General features: G+C 38.7%; 1 protein-coding gene across 1 annotated transcript in view; it reads left to right on the forward strand.

Moving 5' to 3' along the window:
• Positions 1 to 26,333, forward strand: part of SYT1 (synaptotagmin 1) — a 313,691-nt gene that overhangs the window by 178,355 nt on the left and 109,003 nt on the right. The window contains exons 3-5 of the mRNA XM_029910863.1: positions 2,568 to 2,752; positions 21,196 to 21,318; positions 25,201 to 25,368. Of these exons, the coding sequence (XP_029766723.1) occupies positions 2,568 to 2,752; positions 21,196 to 21,318; positions 25,201 to 25,368 (476 nt within the window). The remainder of the gene's footprint in view (positions 1 to 2,567; positions 2,753 to 21,195; positions 21,319 to 25,200; positions 25,369 to 26,333) is intronic.

The following is a 26,333-nucleotide window of genomic DNA, read 5'->3' on the forward strand; positions in this document are numbered from 1 at the left end:
TGGTTGTTGAAGCCTTTTTGAAAGTCTCCAGAGCTTGAACGGCTTTAAAAGCTTCCTTCCATTATACCTGTATTTGCTTTAACAAAAAACTGGGGAGTGTCTTCTTTGAAGAGATCAATTAAAAATTCTGTATCACTTTGAGCATCGCAGTCATTTGTTTGTGCTTTAATTATAACACAAGAGTTACTGTCTGCAATTAATTACAAATGGATTAAAATAAACAGTAAACAGTTTAACAAAGGAGCTGAGGGTCTGTGTGTCAAGGCAGCAGTGCTTGAAGAACTCCCCAGGGTGCTGCTGCCTCATTACTCTGGGGAACCAAGGCAGCAGTGCCAGAGGACCCCTTCATTCAGTATGGAGGCATCTGACTGCCCCAGACACCCCTCTCTCATATCGTCTTTCTTCCCAGGCAATGTGCACATCCATGCTAACCCCCATCCTGCTAATCTCAAGTCTCAATCCCTTGTGTCCCCCACCCTGGGTATATTCTGTTTGCCTCTCCATATCCTCCCTTTCCTCCCATGCCCCCCCCCACACACACACACAGAGTCCCCTTTTTCTTCTGAAGTCCATCTTCATACCTCCTGTTGCCAGCCTGCCTCCCCACATCACTGGGAGTATGTGCAAAGCACAGCTGGTGAAGCAAGTTGGCAGCACTGGAAAACAGAAATAGCTGATGGATCTGAGCAGTTCCTTTGGTTAATCTTGGCATAACTCAATTAGATGATACCAAGTAAGGAGACTAGCACTTTATATTTAATTTCAGATGTTAAAAGTGGCCTACACGTCTGTTGTAGTTGTAGACTGTTTACATCTGATGTTTGGAATTGACAAGGACTGTGGGTTGGTGGACGGGGGAGTTAATAACAGAGGAACTCAAAGAAACATGAGGAAAATAAGGTAAAAATTCCCAAAGGCAGCATTTTTAAATGGTTTCTTCTGGAAAAGTTAGTAAATACTTTACAAAAAAATAAATGACATAGAAAAGTCAATTGCCCTCTAAAGTATTGTGCCAAATTTGAAAACAAAATTCAATCGTTAAAGCATGAAATGGAGATTTTAGTCTTGCAATAAGTGCAGATTTCAATGCAGCCTTAACTATGGAATTGCTACTCCCACCTCCATAAAATATCTCTCTTAAACAGCTGCTAATCTGCTCACTGTATCTGTTAACATTCATTTCTTTGATAATCAGTTCACATTTATTCTACATACGGTACAACATCTCTTTTATGGCAACTACATTAAATGAACATTTGGAGACACATAAAGTGTTATGGAATTTATTATTTAACTATTCCAAACATGTCTTCTACAGTCTTTTTATATCTATCAGTAAAGCAGTTTGAAAAATAAAAAGTACAAATAAGGAAGCTGATCACTAACACTTTAATTTCCTTTTGAAGTGGCAATCTCTAGTGCAACTTCCAGTATTCATGCTTTCTACTCTACTTGGCTGCTTTAAGCAATTAATTTTTCTGTATTTTCACTATCCACTTTCCTTTTGTAAGTCACTGATGTAAATTTGGTTACCACTTTTGTTGTGCCCTGTATAATTTTAGAGATTTTTATGTATTGAGTTGAGAGAATACCTTGCAGATCTGATAGGCAGAATACATTTCAAGACACAAAAATGTTTCTCCTCTTTAAAACCCCATTGTTTATCACGTTATGTATTTTGTCATGTATGTCAATGAAAAGTATGGGAATCAGAAGAGGTCATATTAAAGTTTACTTACGTGAAGGTAATTCTCGTCTTAATTTTTGCAAGACCAATTCATCAGCATTATTATTATGTATTCTTTGTTTGTATTACAGCAGTGTCCAGAAGCCTGGACTGAATGAATAAACTAAACATGTTTTTCTTTATAAGACTTCAATGAAAACATAGATGTACACTGAATCATTGCCAATATCTGAAGGACTTGATGGTTATCAGCATAGATGCTGGATTGAGCAGTCCTCTGACCTTGGTCATTGTTTACTGATAACCTTGACCTGCATCTATAATGAGTAGCCCTCTAGTCTGTCAAATAAAACAGTGGAAAAATGCTGCTCATTAAAATTGCCTGTGTGGATCAGAGGCACTTTTTTACCTAAGCTCTGTTGGAGGCAAGTCCCCAGTCTGCGCCACATGACTTCAAGCTAGGTTAGTTTACCAGGCCATAATGCCAGGTGGGTTACAAGAATGATTATACAGAGAGATGTAAACAATTTCCTCTAAACATGATTAACATTTTAAAGGTGGTTTTTAAATTTTTGCTAGATGCGTACTTTGTGAGTACATTAGACAAATCAAATTATTCCTGCTGATTAATCTAAATAACTGCAAGTTACATTCTTTGTTGTTTATTTACAAGTACGTAGATAGATAATGCTTGCTTTGTTATATTAATGTTCTCTGTGTAAATGTTCAATTGAGGGAAATATACAAATTCAACAGAATATTTTTAGATACATGCTCAAAAGGTTGATAAAAGGTTTGGCTACAAATGAAATCTATTGGTTTTTACATTTAAATTTACTAACAGTGTGCCACTTTGTGTGTGTTTCTTTTTCTCTTCCAGTGCCACCTTGGGCCTTAATAGCCATAGCCATAGTTGCAGTCCTATTAATCCTTACCTGCTGCTTTTGTCTCTGTAAGAAATGCTTGTTCAAAAAGAAGAACAAGAAGAAGGGAAAGGAAAAGGGAGGGAAGAATGCTATTAACATGAAAGATGTTAAAGATTTAGGGAAGACCATGAAAGACCAGGTAAAGTAGCCATCCTGTTCTTGGACACTGTTTATGTTTAAAGTGTTAAGTCTTCTAGCAATTATCTATTTATGGTATTGCTCAACGGTTGGATAGTGGTGCTGAGTAGTGGAGACCAGCTGTCTGCGCTTTGTATTGGAATTCCAGTTAGTAACCCCCTGGTGCCCACTGGAGGATGCCAACTCTACAGGCAAACGCTACTGGTGGCAGCACTAGTCAATGCTTTCAAAGCAGCCAGTTAACTTCTCTCCAAATGAGAGGAGGAATACTGCAATTGGTCCATATAGAAGAGAGGTTTTTTGAGAAAATGGTGATCTCAAAAATATAGCTGTGGGAGAGTCTTACAGCCATATCTATATAGGACTTTGACTAGGACCAGGTGCAATAGTGAGGTAGAGAGAACCCATGTTTGGATGACTGGTACTAATCAAGTTCTTGTGAGACTAAATGACATGCAAGAGTGGACCTGGGCTACTAAATCTCTTGCTGCACAAAAACAGAAGCTTACCTAGAGAGAGACCAAAAGCAAAGTGCAGCAGAAGAATGGTGGAAGAGACACAAAGGAACAGGGGAAAGGGACAAGAAAAGGAAAGAATAAAAGAAAATTGGACAGGAAGATGAAGGCAGAGTTATATATGTGGGAGGGAGAAGGAGATTAAAGGTGACAGAACACAGTTTTAGCTGAGAACCAATGAATGGCTTGGGGACAGATCATCATGCTGCTATTTGCGCAACGTTAATTGGAGAACAGCAAAGAAACCCTTGCTTCTGACCTGTTGTGTGTGAGAGAGGTGCTATACTTGGGCACTAACTGGAAGGTTAAAATACAAACGAAACCATCTTCACTAGTTATCTTGTTAATGCTAGGGTTGATGAGTGGGGATAAAACCACACTGTTGTGTAGATCATCTGGAAGTATTTCAGCAGCTAAGGACACACAGGAGTACATTTTTCAAATAATGTATATTCAGGAGAATTAAGGAACTGCAGCACAAAACCTTTTCAGCTGGAGTAGATGCTTCAGCTTCACTTCTGCAAATAATTAAGACTTTGCATGGGGAAGATTAGAATCTGAAGGCACTCTTTGTGCATTTGGGATCTAATCCTGCACCACTGAAGTCAGTGGAAGTTCCACAGTTGACTTCAGCGGCAGCAGGATCAGGCCCTTAGCAGCATGCAGTATCCAGCCAGAGAGCTCTTTAATATTTCCTTACTCCTTACATTTGCAGGCCCATTGACTAAATTTAGAGGCACAGTTTGCACATAACTGAAAATGGACTCTTCATTTACACATATTTGAAAGCAATTAGCTTTATCAAGATATTACAAGCAACAAAGAGTCCTGTGGTACCTTATAGACTAACAGACGTATTGGAGCATAAGCTTTCATGGGTGAATACCCACTTCGTCAGGACTCTTTGGCCTGGTCTACACTACGACTTTAATTCGGATTTAGCTGCGTTAATCCGAATTAACCCTTCACCCGTCCACACTACAGAGCCAGTTAATTCGAATTAAAGGGCACTTAAAATCGATTTCTGTACTCCACCTCGACGAGCGGAGTAGAGCCTAAATTGATTTTGTTAATTCGAATTAGGGTTAGTGTGGCCGCACACCACCGAATTACTGTGTTTAAATTAATGGGGTAGTGTGGCCGCACACCACCGAATTAATGTGGTTAAAAACTGAATTAAGGTGCTTAGTGTGGCCGCGCACAATCGAATTTATACAACCTGTTTCCCAAATTCGAATTATCTAAATTCGGATTAATCCTGTAGTGTAGACATACCCTTTGTTGCTTTTTACAGATCCAGACTAACACGGCTACCCCTCTGATACAAGATATTACAGGCATTCCCTATACTGAATAAGTAATATTGTGGGGAAAGCTCATTACTTTAAGACTATATGGATCAACATTTTAATGGTGACCACTGTATATAGCTTTCTGTCATCAGAAGTGCCACAAAATATGTTAAATTCCACAGTTAAAGGGCTCAATGAGGTGAAGCTCAGAATATTACTGAGCAGAAAACTTGGATCCTCCCTTGCAAAAGTCTAATGAGGATTTTGTTTTACTTAATATGATAAATGTTAAAAAGAAATTTCTTATACTGTATTGATTCAGGCACTTTGAGGAGGCATGCTTGGACTCCCTGTGTTTGAGCTATACAATTTGTTCTAGTTTATTAATATTAAAGTAATTGTGAGATATTTCCCTCTGAGACATTGTCTGAAAAAGCAGTCCATTAAATGCTTAGTTAGTCCTGGCCAACTTTAGCAAACTTTTGACCGTAGAAGCGAAAATAATTTGAAAATACTATTTGAACATTTTTGGGATAAAATTCAGTGTGTTTGTTGTGTGCTATCAAATGATACTAACGATAACAAACCTAACATTTCTTTGTAGGACAAGTAACGTATGTTGTTAGTAGATATCTGTATGAGATGTGTTCTGTATCATATAAGACTGTTCTTGTACTTATAGTATATTATTAAGTATATTATTAAGTACTTATAGTATATTATTATTATACTTGTTATGACCTGGATAAATGACCAATGACTCTAGCATTGAAATATAAAATTACACTTAATAGTTAATGAAGAGTTTGACACATAGTCCCTTTTTGGAGGAAAACAAAGGTCAAATTCCAGTTACTAATTCATTGTCATGGAGATAATCAAAACTTTGCAAAAAGCATACAAAAAGCTACAGTTTCAAGTCATATATCTTAATTTCGTCACATGATCTTTATATTTATTTTAAAATAAATGTGTCCATATATTTAGAATTTAACCAGTGGTCTGTTGATAAATTTATGCACCACGGAACATATAGGATTGGATCCTCGGATGGCGGAAATTGTCATATACATTGAGGCCAGTGGAGCTATCACAATTTCCACCAATTGAGGATCTGCCTTGCTTGCCAACATTTTCAGAAATGGGTTGCTAAAGTTAGGCTCTTAGGTCCATATTTTGGCATCTAAATCAGTGGCCTTATTTTCATAAGTCCTAAGTACCTATTAACTCCTATCAGCTTTAATTCCTAATTTGGAAAACCTTGACCATAATTTGCAGCATTTGTTTTTCAGTATAAGCACAATCAGTTAATGATTTATTCTTGAATCAACACCACAGGTTTTAGCATTTCCACATGAAGACAGTGTATTGCTAAATTGAATGTAAGCTATTTCAGAATGTAATCATTTTAGTGCCGCTGTTACAAATAAAATGGCAAGAGAGTGCCTCCGAGATATCAAGGAGATACATTTTAAAGCAAACAGACAAATCTATATGAAAAAGGTCTACTCTAATCCACCTGGAAAGAATTATTGCATTGGCCATGTATGGTGCCAGAAATCTGAAATGTTGCCAAAGCACAAAGGCTTAATCCTGTAGTCATTAGGCCCTACCCTGCAAAGTTCTGATCACCTCTTGGATTCAACACAGTGCCTTCACTTCCCTTTGATTTCAGTGGAAGTTGAGTGCTCAATACCTCTTGGTAGGCAATGGGCAGCTTGCAAGTTCCAGTCCATAATGCATGCAGAAGTCCCATTAACTTCACTGGGAATTATTCCACTTGATAGAGCTAAAGGATTGGGCCCTCAAAGTAACTTCTTTTTTTCTTCTTCCAATAAATATTCATTAAAATCAATAACATTCCACTGATCCTGCTAGTAGCAGCCCCTGTGCCCACCTAGAGCCCCTCTGAAGCCAATGAGGCTCTGCATGGTCACAGGGGTCCATACTAGTAGATCTAGGGTGACCAGAACAAACGGGACAGGGGGTGGGGAGGTAATAGGCGCCTATATAAGAAAAAGTCCCAATAAACGGGACTGTCCCTTTAAAAATGGGACATCTGGTCACCCTAAGTAGATCTGATTGCAGAGTCAGAACTTTAGCCTTATCACTGGTAACTGTTAGACACGGAATTGTGTAATATCCAGTATTCAGATAGATTTGTCATATTTCAGCATGTTCTTTTTCTTTAACATAATTTTAATATGATATTTTGAATAAATGTTGTTGCTGTGAAGAGGGAGAATAGTTAAAGTACAGATTAGGATCCTGATCTTCAAACCCTTACTCATGAGAGTAATTCTTATTCATGCAAGTAGAGCTATCTGCTCCAGCAGGACCAATCGCATGAGTAAAGGTTGCAGGATCAGGCCTTTCTTGTGTAAAGGAGGTGAATAAAGAATATATTATCTGTGAAAAAGGTCATTTCTCCATGGTTTTTACTAATGTTTGTGCGTGGATATTTTAATTTTTATTTCTTCCTTCTATGTCATCCTTATCTATGTTGTGTCTCATGACTGTTCTGGATTGTCACTTGCGGTAGGTTTATTTTGCTATTTGGACACGCCTAATCTAAAGCTCTGATATATTTAGTCTCCTGACAGCTGTGGCTCCTCAGCTAAGATTTATACATAGCTTTGACACATCAAAAGGCTGAACTAAATTGATTTTTTTTTTTTGGTGGGATAAAAGGTTGTCATTTTCTCCATACTTAAAATATATTAAGTCAAAATGTACTAGAAAGCTCAAGTTTAAAATTGGTATGTGCAAAAAAGAAATGTACTGCTTTTATTTCTTTTTAATATGCATTTTCACTGTATCAAATCTAGACCAAAACAGAAAAATATTCAAAAACACCAAAACAATTGTCTCTTTCTACTGGTGCTAAAATAATCAGTAACTCATGCTATTACTTTATTCTCGTTATTTTGTAGTCTTAATACAGTGAGTACACTTCAAGGTGTCAGCCAAAGTCTACTCCACACGATTGATTTTAGTGGGGTAATTCCAGAATTACACTGGTGTACCTGGATGCAGACGGAGTCCAACATTTTTTAAAGACATCCCTATCACAATTTTCTGTGCTTCAGTTTATCAGTCTCTACCAATCTCCCATAATTTTCTCCTGCGTTTTTTTTTTTCATCTGTAGAAAAACATCCAGCTCTAGAGACACTGTAATAGCTGCTGATTTAATGGGTCTGAATTTAATGCATTGGTACAGCAAATTTCTTGCTTAAGTTCAGCCTTTGGGAAAGGAATAGACTTATTCACTTCTGTGATGAACAGTGGCACTGAAAAATTATCAAAAATTCAGCCCTGTTTCTTGGAGAATAATTGCCGTGATGGTCTGCACCTTTAATTGGGTCACAAAGCATTTGTGGAGAAGGCGATTTAATATCTCAGCCATTTCTAATTGCATCAGGCTGAAACACTGCTATTTGTGAGAGATTTTTATCTTGGGAGGAATTTGTGTATTAGCTAAAGCAGGAGATTGGAAATCAGGCTGTATGGATTCCATCCCCAGTCCTGCCATTGACTCACTGTGTGACCGGGGGTAAATCACTTAAAAACATAAGAATGGCCATACTGTGTCAGACCAATGGTTCATCAAGCCCAGTATCCTGTATTTCGACAGTGGACAGTGCCAGATGCTTCAGAGGGAATGATGGACCTATCCTAAATGAACTTGTATAATTTTTTAACCCAGTTATATTTTTAGCCTTCACAACATCCATTGGTAATCAATTCCACAGGTTGATTGTGCATTGTATGAAGTACTTCCTTATGTATGTTTTAAACCAGCTGCCGATTAATTTCATTAGGTGACCATTAGTTCTTTTGTTATGTGAAGAGGTAAATAACACTTCCCTATTCACTTTCTCCACACCATTCATAATTGTATTGACCTCTGTTGTCTCTTTCCTTAGTCATCTCTTTTCAAAGCTGATCAATCTCCATCTTTTTAATTGCTCTTTGTATGGAAGCCGTTCCATACCCTTGATCATTTTTCTTTCCCTTTTCTATACCTTTTCCAATTCTACTATATATTTTTTAGAAATGGGGCAACCAGAACTGCATGCAGTATTCAAGGTGTGGGCATATCATGAATTTATATAGTGGCATTATGAGATTTTCTATCTTGTTATCTATCCCTTTCTGAATGGTTCCTACATTCTGTGGGCTTTTTTGACTGCTGCTGCACATTGAGCAGGTATTTTCAGAGAACTATCCACAGTGACTCCAAGATCTCTTTCTTGAATGGGAACAGCTAATTTAGAACCCACCATTTTGTATGTATAGTTAGGATTATGTTTTCCAATGTGCATTACTTTGCACTTATCCACCTGGAATTTCATCTGCCATTTTGTCACGCAGTTTGTGAGATCCCTTTGTAATTCTTTGCAGTCAGCTTTGGACTTAATTATCTTGAGTAATTTAGTATCATCTGCTAACTTTGCCATGTCACTGCTTAACCCCTTTTCCAGATCATTTATGAATAGGTTGAACAGCACAAGTCCCAGTACAGATCCTTGAGGGACCCCACTATTTACCTCTATCCATTGTGAAAACTGATCATTTATTCCTATCCTTTGTTTCCTATCTTTTAACCAGTAACTAATTCATGAGAGGACCTTCCCTCTTATCTTATGACTGCTTACTATACTTAAGAATCTTTAGTGTGGGACATTGTCAAAGGCTTTCTGAAAGTCCAAGAATACTATATCAACTGGATCACCCTTGTCCACATGCTTGTTGACATGCTCAAAAAATTCTGATAGAGTGGTGAGAGATGATGTCCCTTTACAAATGCTGTATTGACTCTTTCCCAACATATCTTGTTCATCTATACATCTGATAATTCTGTTCTTTGCTATAATTTCAGCCAATTTTCCTGGTACTGAATTTAGCCTGTAATCACCAGGATCACCTCTAGAGCCTTTTTAAAAAAATGGCATTATTTAACTACTGTCCAGTCATCTCATACAGAGGCTGATTTAAGCAATAGGTTACATACCACAATTAGTAATGCTGCAATTTTATATTTGAGTTCCTTCAGAACTCTTGGGTGAATACCATCTAATCCTGGAGACTTATTACTGTTTAATTTATTTGTTCCAAAACCTCTTCTACTGACACCTCAGTCTGGGACAGTTTCTTAGCTTTGTCACCTAAAATGAATGGCTCAGGTGTAGGAATCTTCCTTACATCCTCTGCAGTAAAGACTGATGCAAATAATTCATTTAACAGATTCTCTGCAATAGCCTTGTCTTCCTCAAGAGCTCCTTTAGCAGCTTGATTGTCCATTGGCCCCATTGATTGCTTGGCAGGCTTCTGATGTACTTAAAAAATAACTGCTGTTTAGTTTTTGTGTCTTTTGCTAGTCGCCCTTCAAATTCTTTCTTGGCCTGCCTAATTATATTTTTACAGTTTACTTGCCAGAGTTTATGTTCCTTTCTATTTTCCTCAGTAGGATTTGACTTCCAAATTTTAAAGGCTGCCTTTTGCCTCTAACCACTTCTTTTACTCTGCTGTTTAGCCATGGTGGCACCTTTTTGGTCTTCTTACTGTTTTTATTATTATTATTATGGGTGTACATTTAGTTTGAGCCTTTATTATGGAGTTTTTAAATAATTGTCTTGCAGCTTTCAGGCATTTCACTCTTCTGACTGTTCCTTTTAATTTCTGTTTAACTAGCTTTCTCGTTTTTGTGTAGTTCCCCTTTTTGAAGTTAAATACTGCTGTGGTGGATTTCTTTGGCATTTTCCCCTTTACAAGGATATTAAATGTAATTACTTAATGATCTCTATTACCGAAATGTTCAGCTATATTCACCTCTTGGAACAGATGGTGTGCTCCACTTAGGACTAAATCAAGAATTGCCTTTCTCCTTGTGGGTTCCAGGACAAGCAGCTCCAAGGCGTAGTCATTAATGGTATCTAGAAATTTTATTTCTGTATCCTATCCTGAGGTGACATGTGCCCAGTCAATATCAAGATAGTGGAAATCCCCCATTATTATTAAATTTTCTGTCTTTGTAGCCTCTCTAATCTCCCTAAGCATTTCACAATCACTGTCACCATTCTGGTCAGGTGGTTGGTAATATACTCCTACTGCTATATTCTTATTATTCAAACATGGAATTACTATCCATAAAGATTCTATGGTACTGTTTGAGTCACTTAAGATTTTTCCTATATTTGACTCTGTTTTCTTTCACATACAATGTGCTGACCCCTACAGTCACACCTACTCTGTCATTCCTATATATTTTATACCATGGTATTACCATGTCCCATTAATTATCATCTTTTCACCAAGTTTCTGTGATGCCTGTTATATCATGTACTCCTTTAATACCAGGCATTCAAGTCCACACAACTTAGTATTTAGCCTTCTTGCATTTATATACAAGCACTTATACAATTTGTCAATATTTACCTGTCTGTCTTCATGTGATATAATTGAACGGAACTCTCTTTCATTTGACAGGTTCTCTTTGGTTCTTATCTGTATTTTATCTACTTCTATCCTCTACTCTTTACTAGAATATAATGTATCCCCTCTCCTATGGGATATCTCTGTCTGAACCATGTGCTCCACTGCAATTGTTGGCTTTCCCCTTAGTTTAAAAATTCCTCTATGACCTTTTTAATTTTATATGCCAGCAGTCCGGTTCCATATTGGTTTAGGTGGAGTCCATCCTTCCTGTATAGGCTCCTCCTTTCCCAAGTGTTCCCCAATTCCTAATAAACCTCTAATAAATCCCCCCCTCTGACCACCATCATCTCATTCATTCATTGAGACCTTGCTGTTTTGACTATCTAACTGGCCCTGTGCCTGGAATTGGAAGCATGTCAAAAAACGCTACTATGTTTAATTAATGTTTAACAGGTAGGAGATATTTACTCCATTAAACTCTTTAAATTATACAATGGTAACGTCACTTCACCACCCTTCAATGTGTAACTGATTAGTTAAACTAACTCCATATTCTTATGGGCTATAAAACTCTTTGTCCGCATAGAAACAAAATATGCCGAAGGAGCAAGCTTTTTAATACTAGATACCTTCAGATATCTAGGAAAAAGAGCAAATTAATGTACATTAACCCACAAAAAAAGCAAGCATCAAAATCCCAGTCCCAATGAGGAGTCACAAAACTCCCATTGACTTCAGTAGAGCCAAGATTTCACCCAAGGGCCAATAGTGCCCAGCAAAAAAGTCAACTGTCAAGCAAGTGGGTCTCTGAAACACAGGTTCTCCAGCTGACACTAGCCTTCTCTTCTGTAATCCCTTTTCTGAACTGGACTCCTCTGAGTACAGTTTCTTTATCTGGTAATGATATGCTTCCCTGCTATGGGATAGGCCATTTCCCATTCTGTGGTATATGCTATTTCCCCCTCTATATGTCTTCTGACGAGCACATGACCTCTCTAACTTACTGGTCCACACATTCAAAGTCTTTTGAATTTTTACTAGTAAAATAATTCATTTATTAATTTTATAGGAAATTCTTTTACAGTTAGAATGATTTTAATTTTATGTTAGAGTATAAATTATAACTTATCTTAGATCTGTTACTTTCTGTAATAAAGCAGTTGCATACTAGTTTCCATTGTAATACCTTGTTTTCACCTGCCCAGTAGACCAACCTCTGAGCTCCTTATTAAAGACCAGATTCTACTCGGCCCTTAATGAGTACACCATAGTGGTTGGGGAGAGTGCGAGGAGCCTTTCCCATTGCATAGTCCTCACAAAGGATAGGCAGAGTTGCAGCCTCTTCATTCTTTGATACAAAGGGTCTACTGCCTTGTTACTCCCTTGGGGTGCTCTGTGTCCCAAAGGGTCAGGGAGAAAGTCAGCCCATGTCTCTATCCTTCCACCTCACCACAAACTAGCCAGTAGGGCTGGCCAGGGAGAGGAATAAGCTTCACACCATAGAGGGGAGTAGTAGCAGTCCCCAGACTTCTGAGTATGTTTAGGGAGAGCTGCCCCCAGCAAGACATTTGCAGTCCATAATAATGTTATTGAACCTACAAAATTATGAACAATACAACAGATGCTATTATTATTAAGAACATAAGACTGGCCATACTGGGTCAGACCAAAGGTCCATCTAGCCCAGTATCCTGTCTTCCAAAAGTGGCCAATGCCAGGTGCCCCAAAGGAAATGAACAGAACAGGTAATCATTAAGTGATCCATTCCCTGACGCTTATTCCCAGCTTCTAGCAAACAGAGGCTAGGGATACCATCCCTGCCCATCCTGGCTAATAGCCATTGATGGACCTATCCTCCATGAATTTATCTAGTTCTTTTTTGCACCCTATTATGGTGTTGGCCTTCACAGCATCCTCTGGCAAAGAGTTCCACAGGTTGACTGTGCATTCTGTGAAGAAATATATATTATATGCAACTAGATGGCGATCTTTATTTATCATTATATTTATGCACACAGATATACATATTATTCGTTATAAACAACTCTTATAACAGGTGGTATTGCCTAAGACTTTAGCAGAGTTTATTGAAACCCCATTCCCTTTTTGATATTATTACAGTTCTCTCTGCCCAGCCTGACCAGTTCAGTGTCTGCTGCTGGGGCAGTCTGTATGAGTCAGATTATATACATCTAATTGAAACATACATAGTAAAATCCTCCCTATGGGCCTGATCCAAAGTCTCTGGAAGTCAGTGGAAAGATTGCCCTTGACTTAAATGGGCTTTGGATCACATTCTATCTGCCTTAGGAGAACAGATGGTACAAAAGTACACGTGTGGGGGGGAAATTCAGAGATTCCTCAGCTTTAGGGACTTGTCTCAAGTCAAGCTCTGACAGACCAAGGCTGGTAGTGAATTCCAGATTCAAGGGCCATTCATTCTGGCCCTATGTATTCTAGACAATATTAAGAAAAAAACCCCACTCGGGCAGCTGAACCAGTTGTAGCACTGGTGGGAAATTGTTGCAAAATTGTACTACACATGTGGCCTGAGAACACACTGCTTCCCTGTTCCCAAATGCTAAAGAATCTCAGCTGCTGCTATGGACTGGGGATGTCTTGGGGAGCCAGAGCCAATACTACATAGGGCTTTAGAGATCAAAGTAAACACTTGAAATTGCACAATAGCAGCAACAATTCAATTCATTGAGGTATGAATTCCATAGCATAATTGGGACTATTTAAATGCTAACATTGTTAAGCAAAGACATTTTCTCTTTAAAAATAAGCACAAAACCTAGGAATATAAATGCAAAGGCCTTCATTGATGCATTATTAAGACAACACAGTTAAAATCTCAAAAATCAGGAAATCGAAAAATTTATATCGAGATCAGCTTTAAACACAAGCATAGCAAATGCTCTCTCTGGTCATTCCACTTTGCAGCTCAGAGTATAGTCCAGTCACTATCTCAAGCAATTGTGCCAAAGGGGAAGACAACTCATTGCCTGATTTTAACCTTTATAGCAGCCTGGGGCTTCACATATCATAAGGCTGACTATGCTTATGTTAATTGCACTGTAAAATGCATACAGTCCAAATTGGATGAAGTGACCTATTGTGGTTATAATGATTAATTTAGATTATCATGTTCAATTTCAGCAAACTGATACTGGCTGCAGATAAAGGGGTTGCTTGTGGGGAGCCATATCTCCTACACTTAGCACAGTGTCTTCCAGCTTCCAGTCCATGTTCAGATTGCACCAAAGATAGCAATATGGCTACAAACAATACCCAAATGAGCCACTGATATCTAATGAAACACTTCAAAAGCCTTGTCTAACCTCACAACACTCCTCAAAACCAAAACATTTTGAGTAACTGGCTGTCCATTTAAAACCTGTATAACAAGGGAGAAAGTGATGTCAAAACGCTCCGTGTTGGACACAGCTCATTACGTGCATCGGTATGGCCCACTGCTGATGCAGGACAACAGTCTTGCAGCAGTAGTGGATAAAGTAGATTTCACAGTAACCAAAGCCTGGCTCAGCCACTGGAACCTGAGAAACAAAATGGGTTTTTAATGAATTCATGGAGAGAAAGCAGATGCTGGAAGAATGAGACTTGCCTCTCCTTCTGAGGGACTCTGATAAGCGAATGTAGTTACAATAGCGAGGCGACCAGGCTGTTGTTTTGGTGGATGATGGGAAATCAGCCAGTAACTTTTAAAGGTCCTCCTGTCCCTATGGGATAAAAGATCAGGAGGGTCACAGCTATGCTGTTCTTGAATGTGTGTGGAACTGATATGATATAAGATATGTACTCATATAGTGGGGATTTCAGCAGTTCCTCATTGTTTTCTTTGGATATTCAATCCACCTGTGGAGGTTAGAAAAAACAAGCCTGAATGATTGTGCTTGAGTTTGGCTCGAAATAAGAGAGAGATATGGAGCTTGGCCATCAAATTTGGGCGAAGGAGGGAAATTGGCCTTGCGACAAACTGCACTGTTGGACATAGCACAAAATTTTCTCTTTATAATATGAATATTGTTTTCCTGCCTGCACATTCAACAAGCTTTGCACAATCCTGAGGCCAGGGCAGCATGCAGGCATTTGAAATAACCCTATTTTTCACCCTGTGAACAAAAAGATTGGCTGATGGGATAGCCTTGGGTGGAATTCAGACTGCAGTGAACGTTGCTTGGCAGGTAGACTTACAGACTGTACTCTACATGATTTTGTTTATTTTTACTACCGAGGTGCTTTCACGGTTGCTTTTGTTAACTGTTTTTTGAAGCATGAATTCATGGTCCACTTAGTGGGTGGAAACAATCCTGATGAAGATATCCTTCTACAAATGACACTGAAAGAGTTTAGCCTATTTGGAGTCCTAGCAAGGTCACAGTGAAATTAGTGAGGAGCTAGCAAATGCAATCCTGTAAGATGACTGAGACCAGAAGCATAATGGGCTGTAGACTTCTTCATGGATCTTTGCATGGAGATCCCTCATACATGATTCCTCTCCCTTTCTATGTAGTAGTTGGAGGAGGACAACCCTTACTGCAGTATTTTCCCATTTTGTGATTCACGTGGCTCAGCTCTGTGTTGATAGAGATTCAGGAAGTTGAGGAGGATCAGAGGACCCACTATGCTCAGTCCCTTGCAGACCTTCAGAGTTTCCATGTGAAATTCTGGGAGTGAGTAAATAGAGCCTGGAGCTGTTTTAGTCCTTCGGGGTCCCCTTTGTGGCTGATGCTGAGAAGTTACAGGTTAACCCAATCAATGGGAGCTTGGCCCTGATGGGGGCTATGCTGTGAGGGAGGGAGGAAGGGAAGGACAGGAGAACCAGCAGAAGAACAGCTGTCCCTGCAGGATGGCTCCTGTCTGCACATGAAAAGGGCTTGTAGGGTGAAATTTCAAGAAACACTCTTCGTTGAACCCTACAGAATTCTGACTCCTCCCAAGTTTTTCTAGCACTGAGGGAGTCGAGAAGAGATGAGACTACTGAAAATGAGGAAGAGAAAGGATCTTTGTTCATAGCAATGCACAAGGAAATAGAAGTGTACAAATCCACCCTTAATTGTGCTATGGAAATGAGGAAAGAACAAGCACGTTGTGACTGTCACTCACTTCTGACTTGAATTGTTCTAATGTAGTTTTCCGGAAGGCACTTAAACAGCAGAAGAGCTTTAAAAAGAGTTAACTAAAACATGGCACAGAAAGGGAAATCAGAGTGTCATATGTTAATTGATGTCTGAACCATTGGCTAGAACTAGTTACAATGGTCATTCAAATATGGATCAAATAATACATTCGTCAACAATCTTTATAATCATCAAAGTACCGTAAAACATACAAGATATATAGTGTGGCTGAGTTATGTTGTAGCTGGAACCTTAACTTTCCTGACTTTTTGTGACATGAGTGTGCAACCTTTCACCTTTATGTTTCACTAACACAGGAGTTTTTTTGCACTGCTCTGCATGTTTACATATATGTATATACACAAAACACACATACATATGATGATATGGTATCATGATTTCATTGTTTTTTGTATATATTACTCAGAAATGGTGAAATCTCATGAGTGAATTACGAAGTCATCCCAAATTAGTGCACATAAAACCTATCTCCACAACCACTCCATGATGTATTCTTTTTATGCTGGATATTTTACAGAAAAACAAATTTTAAAATATTTAATGGCCTTTAAAAAATTATTAGAGAAACTTTTCACATCCCTCTCCCTGTAAACCAGTGCTACCTGAGTACCATGAAATCAACTGTACAGGCTTGAAGAGGAAGAGAAATTATAATTATAAACTTTTTAATAGTACTAAAAAAACCCAAAATAGCTTACAGGCATGCGAGATCACGAAATATTGGACCTAAAAACTAAAACACTATGATCAGCTGAAAAAAAAAAGACCAAAAAAACCTGAGGGTCACAGTACATTTCCTTTAAATATCCCCTATCCAAAGAACCTCAACATAAAATAAAAATCCCTAGGTGGTGCTTCAACTACTTTGACACAATCCAGTGCGTCTTCCTCTTTGGAACAGAGTAGATGCATCACACGAGAAACTTCTGTGCCAACTTCTTTTGACCCAGATTCTATTAAAGTACCAGCCTTTGCTTTGAAAGCAAATTCCTTCCTTAAAGATAAAAATTATTGTACGCAGCTTGCTATGGTAACAACCAAGTCCCTCCTCGTCTCCTGACCTTGGTAAAATCAACACACTTGATCCTATTCTCAAAGTTTGATAAGTCTCCTGTATTTCTGGTCCAAGGTCAGAAAGAACGATCTGGCTCCTTGATAGAGACAAGTCATATGGTACCTTTTCTTTCTCTTCTACCCAACAGCCACCTTCCAAATGCCTTCTATAATGCATGTGGAAGGGATTCTAATAATTCACTGGGGTCTGTGTGCACTTAGCATTGTGCAACAAATCCACCACTGTTATAACTTCCTGTGTTCCCTGTTTTGTTTTATTTGTTTGTTTTAAGATTTGTTTGATAGTGAGATCTCTGTAGCTCTGGCATCTGTGTAGGATATTTTTTCTTCCCTAGAGAAAACAAATTACTTGCATGTAACTCTTGTTCTCTGCAGGCAGTATCCTAGATTATAGAAACCTATTCTCACTGACCACTTCTCAATGAGTCAGTAGATGGCTAACATCATTAAAAATATAGTCAGAGAGGTCTTCTCTCCACTCCCTGAAAGACAAAGGCCACAGTATTTGGCCTCTTTTCCCCCCCAAGAAATGGCAGCAAGGATGCCCTTGCCTTCAAGAGAGGCAGGGACAGCAACAGGGGGATCTCCTCTTCCTCTGCCCGTTTCCCCCCCCCCCCCCCCGATACAGAGGATGGGCAGTGCTCACCCCAGCAGCTAGGATATATCTGGATGAATATGCTGGACCTGTTTAATTCTCCTGCCACAGAGTCCTCTGCTGGGGTGATGTTAACAAGGCTCCTCAGAGCAGTGCATCATGGTGTTAACACACAGTTTGCCCCTCTCAGAGCTATTATTCCTGGCAGTCTGCAGACTCAGTCACATGTCTCTGTGTCAGTTACACATGGTCGCAGCCTCAAATTCTTCTTCACAACTGAGGGGCCTAGAAATTTACTTTTATTTTTTAAAATGAGAATGGAGATTCTGATGTAATCACATGATGACTCCAAAAACTGGGGCCCAAGACATGGGCCTTAATCTGGCCCTGCTCTGATGCTATCCTTTGTTACCAGGCAGATCATTTTTGCAGTGCCATCTTTGCCAGCACTTAAAAGATTGCCATTCAGCCATAGCAAAGGAGCTTCAGTAGAGACCAGCAGCTCAGGGATTAAGAAATGTAAATGTTACTCACATTTTAAATAGGTTTAGCACAGCCAAAATGAAATATTTTTCATTAGAAAAATATTCCACCATCTCTCTCTTTCAGGTTTACTGACTTGACTTCATAGGAGATTTTGATCCATTTTTAACGTTTTTTCCCCTGTTAAAATATACAGTAATTTATATTCTGACTAAGAGAGCTCAAATCATTAATCGGCATCCATCATTCACTAATAGAATTGGTATCTGTAATATCTGGACCAGATCCTCATCTTGCATAAACTGATGTTACTTCATTGACTTCAGTGAAGAAAGTATGCTGATTTACACAAGCTGAGGATCTAGCCCATTAGCATCAGATTACAAAAGTTTATTATAGTACTTTACAATTCTGAATCTGACCTTTAGTTTACAAGTGATCCTTGACAAATGAATGTTTCTGCTTCAGTATTCCTATTCGAATCACTGTTGCTAAGTGCCTGCTCTCTTTACAACTGACTAAGAAGGTTGATGCTTTTGCAGAGAACTCAAGTTGGCAAAGTTGTAATGCATGAGTTTTTGTGAGAACTGGTGTGATGTCACACAGTCTCCCGATCACAACTCCAGAAAAAAACAAAAAGACTGAGTGAGGTTGCTGAGAGGGACAGTCTTTTAGTAAAGCTGCCTAATATCATTCAGCTCTACTTTCCCATCAATGACTCCCCTCTACGCCACTCAGCTTCAGTTCCTGTCTGCCCACTGGCTGATTGGTTCTCACTCCCAAACAATCTGTCTCTGGCCAGCACCCCCCCCCACACACACATTCCAGAAGTGCGTGGAGGCAGGGCACTCCTCCGCCAATGAGGGGGCTGTGGATGGCATAATGGTGGAGCCCCCCTCCAGCTCCCATGACAGAGCGGCGGCTGGGCTAAATTTAAGTGACATTGTGACCCAGCGCATGGGCTTCTGCTCCTAGAGATTTCATCAAGTAAGCACCAATATGTGAGACAGGGTGTCAAGGCATGAATGTGACATGAGTGGTCTGGCTTTTGCAGCCAATATTTCTTTGGCAACCAGTGCCAACTGTAGGTATAGCCTTTGTCACCTTCGTTGTACCTGGATCTCAAGTATATACACTCACCTGACATCTGTGTCTTTACAAATAATGTCGATTCATTCTAAACATCTGATGGCATGACAGGAAAAACAAAAACAAGCAAGTGGTTCTCTCACTGTCCTGTACTCTCTGTGTTTTATTAAAAATGAGTAATATGAGCCCTTTTGAAAATAATCAGTGCTTTATATTGAATGCCACTTTCATGCTGATAAAATTGGCATATATAACACTGTATATCCATACAATCTAATGGTGCAAACATGCCAATTATCCCTAGGTAAAAAGAACAATCTCTGATTTTTAGCAAAATATTTAGCATTTTACCTTCCAGAAATCTTAGTCCAGTATTTTAAAGGGGTTGAAAGGTACAATCCTATTTTTTCTTCCCACAAGTCCCTCTTCTAAAGTTCAAGTGCTGGCAAATATCCTATATATTCAGTAAGGAGGTTATTAATAACAAAAACAAGGGTAGTTGGAACAGGTCCTTACTATTTGACTTTCTGAGCTAAAGCATTTAGGACTTTCAATAATGAGGGGCATTGGGATACAAGGGCCCAATCTTCTTCACATCAAAGTAAAAAACTAAACTCCCGTTCTCTTCAATAGAAGTAAGATCAGTGTATATTGTCTTCACCGCAATCACTGGCTTTTGGGAAGCTATAGAAATTTCAGAAGCTTTTCAAGCACTCCCTAAAAGGTACATGCAAGAGTGTAAATCTATGATGAATGCAGTTTTCTCATATCAATTCCAGGTAAGTATTCAGTGTTTAATTCTTTGCCTTTGTGATCTTGATATTATTTTCATGCTTATGAGGAAATATTAATCATTTTATTTTAATATTTGGCTCATTACCCTGAGCCCCATCATTTAGTTCTCCCTCAGGCAAAAGTTTGCAAGATGGGGTACTTTTAATATGTTTTCATAATTGTATATATTCCTTTGCAACAAGAATACTTCTGCTTTCTGGTACAGCACAAAAGGATGTTTTCAAATTGTATTTTTCTCTTGTGTAGCATCTAAGATAGCTGCTGCATCTTAAAAAGAAGAATGCTGTTTTATATAATAGACAAAATTTATATTTCTCTCTAACTTTACTAAAATCAGTGCATCTGTAAATCAGTTTGGTTCAGCCTAGCTTTGTATAAAGAATGAATAAAAGGACAATGGGACTAGTGTGGTGGCCTTTTCTATGAACATGCATTTGCTAGTAGCATGGTGATACCTTTTGCTTTCATATTCATCCTAAATAACAACCTGTCAAATGTAGGAAGAACTCACCCACAATACTCTCTTTTTACCAGCTGTAATCCTACAGAAACACGTGGCTCTATTGCAAATAATTCACAGCATGCACAGCTAGATTTGACATTGCTGAGATCTCTTTAAGAGGAATGAATGTGACTTTGCCTACTTAATAGCATGTTTGTCCACATTTGGCCTCTTTAAGAGGCAACTGGATTAGAGCAGACTTTTTAAAATATCAAGTTGACATTTGCTTTCTGTTTTCAGACTTTGTAACAGTTCTTGCTGGCCATGTCCCAAGAAGCTTTCTTCCTACTTCCATTGCTTCCCTGCTGCTTGCTGATTTAAAAAAAGTTTTCTTGCGCAACTTGAATACTATAAATATATGTAAACAGCATATATGGATTTGTGCCATCATGCTTGCTTTAATGGCTTTACAATAGATTTGAGGACAGAGTATCTATTTTAGGTTAGTGTTAAGAAGCTAGTCATATTTATTATTGTTTCTTTTCTTCTTTGCAGGCCCTTAAGGATGATGATGCTGAGACTGGACTGACTGACGGGGAAGATAAAGAAGAACCCAAAGAAGAGGAAAAATTAGGGAAAATCCAATACTCTTTGGATTATGACTTCCAGAACAATCAGGTGTGGAACAAACAACCAGTGATACATTGCTGTGCACGTGAAAGGAGACTGCAAAAATACAGGCGTGCAGAGTAGATACTTGGCATTCTAGCTTGCATTGAAGAAAATTAGAAAGCAAGCCTGAAGCTTTATGAAACAATTCCTTCTCCATTTGTGTTTAATACATGTTAAGGGTACACTGCATTTCTAATCAAACTTTATGCCAAAGTTTTTTCTAATGATGATGATGATTATTTATTATTTATTAACTATTTGTATTACAGTATCACCTACAAGCTCCAACTAAGATTGGGCTCCATTGTGCTAGGCAGCCTATGAACGCTTTGTAAGAAACAGTCATTCCCCTAAGGAGTTTATAATCTAAACAGATAAGACAGACAAAGTGTGGGAGGGAAAATGGAGGCCCAGAGAGGCGCAGTGACTCATCCAAAGTCTCACAGCAGGTCAATAGTACAGTGAGGGATAATCTCCTGACCGCCAGTCTAATGGTCTATACATTGGCCCATGCTGTCTCTCTAATTAATTAGAATTCCAGGCTCTCTTATCTAGTTCTGTTGGGTTGAGCAGAAATGTACAGCCTGCGAATCAGTTCTTAGTCTGTCAGTGAAGTCCAAATAAAAGAGCTCTGCCCTTAAGAACTCTGCAGGGAGTTGGGTAGAAAAAAATCTCCTACCTCCACTAATACCACCACCTGAAATTTGGAGGCTGGAAACTGATGCAGTTGAGGTTTGGCTGCTTCTCCAGACTGTGAACAGGAATAGCGGCCATAAAAATTTCAGGGGCGTGGATCTGTTTTGTACGGACCTGCTTCTCATGTCTTTACCACTCCCTGAGCTTGCCCACGTTCCTCCGCTCTGCTTGGCTTCTTGCCAGGCATGGAGTGCAAAGCTTCCTTGTTTGGGATCTGCCTTCTTCAGTCTCCACAATTTGCATGCTCATGCACAAGCACGCACTCACATTGAATGGACTATTTCATTTATTTGGGACAGAAAACTCCAAAGAATGTTTCTTCTCCAAGTTATTGTCTTTGGGTGAACTTTTCATTTGAGAAATCAAATCAAAGGTTTGTTGTCTTTAAGGCTTTTAGCCAGAACAAAAAATTGTTCTCTATTTAGGGAAAGAAATGAATATTGACTGAAATTCCTGTAAATTTCTTCATCTAAACTAACTTCCATATGTAGTTTGCAATCTATTTCCACTAACATAAATGCTCTTCTTGGCATAACATGTTTGTTTCAGGGGGCGAAGGGGGAGTATAGGCAGAAATTAAATAAATTCCCTGTATCTACAGGAGGACATTGCATAAGGCTATGTCCTGGCACTATACTCTCCAAATCATTTAAACTAACTTCTAACTGTCACTGCTTCTGCTTTTCAAAGCAAGAGGCAAAAAGAATTCTGAAATCTTTCTAGAGCCTATGGATGAAGGAATTTTTTCCTCAACTCCCCAAGAAAACACTGTAGTAAGAATTCTCTGCCCTATAGTCCTTTACCTGGCCTGTCTTCATCACTTGAAATCCGTAGGAAACTTTAGAATCTTCAAAGGGTAGAAGATCTAAGGGAGAAAAAAGAAAAGAAAAGCTGCAAATCTTTTGTGATAAATAGATCTGAGATCCCATAGGAGATGAAAATAAACTTTCTTTGTGAATTTTATTAAGGAAATGCCACATTGAGGTTGAGAACTAAATTTTCCAAAAACAAAATAGAATGTGATGAAAACCATTTATTCCTTTTCCCCACACCACATCTTTGATAGTGTGCCGTGTTTAATTAAGGTGCGAAATTGTATGGTGTTGTGGGTTCCTATTTTATTCTGCTGCCCTAACTCTAAGATTAAATTTCCCTTCTGAGCTCTGGTACTTCCTTGGGATTGGATGTTAGTGGTGTGATGGTGCAGCACAGCTGCATGGAGCTGGAAACCCAATTACCATTTGGTGTGTTCAGCTGGGTTAAAAATGGGGAGAAGCTGACCAAAATACTCTCTCAAGCATGATGTTTCCGTTTTAGAGCGCAAGCTTTTAAAATGGAAGTGAATTCCTTTTCCACTCTGTTAACTGTCATAGGCTCATTTTTCACTCTTTGATGTGAAAGATTTGAGGTAGATCCTGAGCCCGTCCATGTATTCATGAACTATTATGCATGTAGAATAGCAATGAAAGAGAAAAGGAAAAGTGCCGAGTAGAGGTAAAGGAAAAATGCTTCATGGAGCTTAAGAAGGTAGGAAAGCACATATGACACATTTTGAATTTAAAATAGGCAAAAATAAATCCCACTTTTAAGAATCTATGAGAATACAATTACTTTCCCAGGTGAGAATTTAGTTGTTCCAATTGCTTGAGCTCCTATTTCTAATTTTCAAACAACTGGTCTATGAGAACAAAAAATGTCTTGTGGTAAAGGCACTGGATTGTGTCTTAGAAGGATCTGCTTGTGTGTCCCAGCTTTGCCTCACATTTCCTGTGTGACCTTGGACAAGTCACCTGGGCCCAGAGTTTTAAGGTATTTAGGTATTGCTGCACACAGTGTTGCAATGTCTAACTAATCTAGGAGCCTAAATCTCATTTTCAAAAAAGGATTTAGGCACTCTGAGTTCATGGGATTTTGGCTCCTGTGTGCCTAAATCCCCTTTTGAAAGTGAGATTTAGGCTCCTAAAATCAGTTAAGCATTGCAATGCAGTGTACAAAGATGGCTAAATGCCCCTTTAAAAATCTGGGCCACAAGGACACTCTGTTTCAATTCCCTGCCTGTAAAATGAGTTTGCTAATACTGCCTTTCTCTAACCCTTTGTATATGTTGTCTATTCAGCTTGTAAGAGCTTCAATGCAGGGAGTGTCTTTTACTAACCATATGTACAGCGTTTAGCAGAGTAGGGCCCTGATCTCAGCTGGTTCTCTAGGGGCTACTGTAATACAAATAATAATCATTGTCCGCTTTAGAGCAGGACATCCATCCTTCTGTGACTGGAAAAAAATGGATACTGTGGGTAAAATTACCAAAAGTGCCTAGGGCCCAGGTTTTTAAAGGTATATAGGCATTGCTGTGCTCAGTGTAGTAATGCCTAATTGATTTAGGAACCTGTCACATTTTGAAAAGGGGTTTAGGCCCATAAATGCTTGAATTCATTTTAAAATGAGAGGTAAGCTCCTAAATCAGTTAGGTATTGCAGTATTGCGTGCAGAAATGCCTAAATACCTTCAAAAATCTGAGCCAAAGTGCCTTTGCCATCTAAATCTATTTTCAGAAGTGATTTAGACAGTTAGAGCCTAAACCTCATTGACTTGTAGTCACTTATATGCCTTTAAGAATGTTACTGTTTAGTGCCTAAGACCCATGTCTGCATAGAGAAATAAATGTGAAATGTGAAGATTGCAAGACTCACTTGTTTCTATGAAAATTTTATCCCATACCAAAGATTTGCATTTAACTTTCTTGTTTCTTTTTTTACGTAGTTTGGGGATGGTTTTGGAATACAAATTTCATAGTCAAAATTGCACAGTGCCCTGCACAGAAAACGAACATACAAGCAACTATAGCAATTGGGAACCTATTTGATTGCAGTTTAAAAAAAAATGAATTTCATATTTAACTGTAATCAGCTGCTCTTTAAAAAGCTTCTTTCCTGCTTAAAAACACACTGCCTGGAGTCTCCTTCTTCCATAATTGGTTTTGTGCAATCTATAGCTTTGCTCCATTTGCCTTGTGTGCAGAGGCTCTTGAAAGGATGGTAGATGTTTTTGTTTGCTTTTTTCTTTTAAAGCCGAGCAACAAGCAAAAAAGAAAAAGAAAGAGTAGTAATGACAGAAAAATCTCCATTTTTTGACTACATAAATCTTTCCTTAAATGTCTCTTCAGTCTTCCGTTCTCTCTCTCTCTCCTTTCAGCTTTTGGTAGGGATTATTCAGGCAGCTGAGCTGCCTGCTTTAGATATGGGCGGAACATCTGATCCCTATGTGAAAGTTTTCCTGCTGCCTGATAAGAAGAAGAAATATGAAACAAAAGTCCACAGAAAGACCCTTAACCCTGTCTTCAATGAGCAATTTACGTTCAAGGTATTCCTTTGATAATTATTTTGCATTTATTTCTTTGCTCATTATATAGACTAAAGGTTCATCTCATGCTCAGTTACAGTATTGCTCATGTCTTAGTTAGTTGGTGACCTGAGGCACAGCGGATTTTTCTGTTGCAGAAACCTTTGAGATTCAGTCTTGTGATGAAAAATGTAGTCACATTGGGCCAGATCCTTTGAGGGTGTAATTAGACTTAGCTTAATTGTAGTGAGTGAAGCTATGCCCATTATTCTAACTGGGGGTCTGGCCCCTACCTTGTAGTTGGAGACTACTACAAAATAGAGTGACACTTTGACAAAGGTATATGTGAATTTCCCTAAAGCAGCATTTTCTTAAAAAATCTGTTGCAGTCTGATTTATGAATTCTGGTATACTACTCCTTTTTCCCCTCCCAAATAAATTAAAGCATGAACAAGGCATATGGATGAAGGGAACAAGTATGAGATCAATCTTGCTCAGTTTTCCTATATCCTGACATAGTAATGCTTTACCATGCTCCCTTACATAAGAGGCGAAATCATGACCCCCAGCTTATAGGGCACGTATTAAATAAATGTAGTTAAGGGTTTGATTGTAAAATTTCAGCAGCAGTATTAATAGTGACTTAAGAAAATTCTAGCCATGCTGAAAGTCCAGTTAAATGTAATAAAGAAGCATCGGGGAACATATTTCAAAGGGATTTTCCTAATGCATGTGTTACTTCTATTACTTTAGGCTCTTCCATGTATATGCTCAGTCTTATAATGACAGCTCCGGTTTGAGAACAGGAACAATAAGAGACTCAGGCTATGCAATCACTCAATGAGAAAGATATCCCCAGAGGTCACAGCCACTACTGCATACATAGTCTGTTTTTCCCCTTGAAGATGTTCATAAAAATAATCCTTTTTTGGGACATTTCTTTACTGAGCTTTCCTATGAGAGTATTTAAAAGAAACCAGAGCTAT

The sequence above is a fragment of the Terrapene carolina genome, unplaced genomic scaffold (assembly GCF_002925995.2).
Source record: "Terrapene carolina triunguis isolate 2854851 unplaced genomic scaffold, T_m_triunguis-2.0 Scaffold68, whole genome shotgun sequence".
In the NCBI taxonomy this organism is placed as follows: Eukaryota; Metazoa; Chordata; order Testudines; family Emydidae; genus Terrapene; species Terrapene triunguis.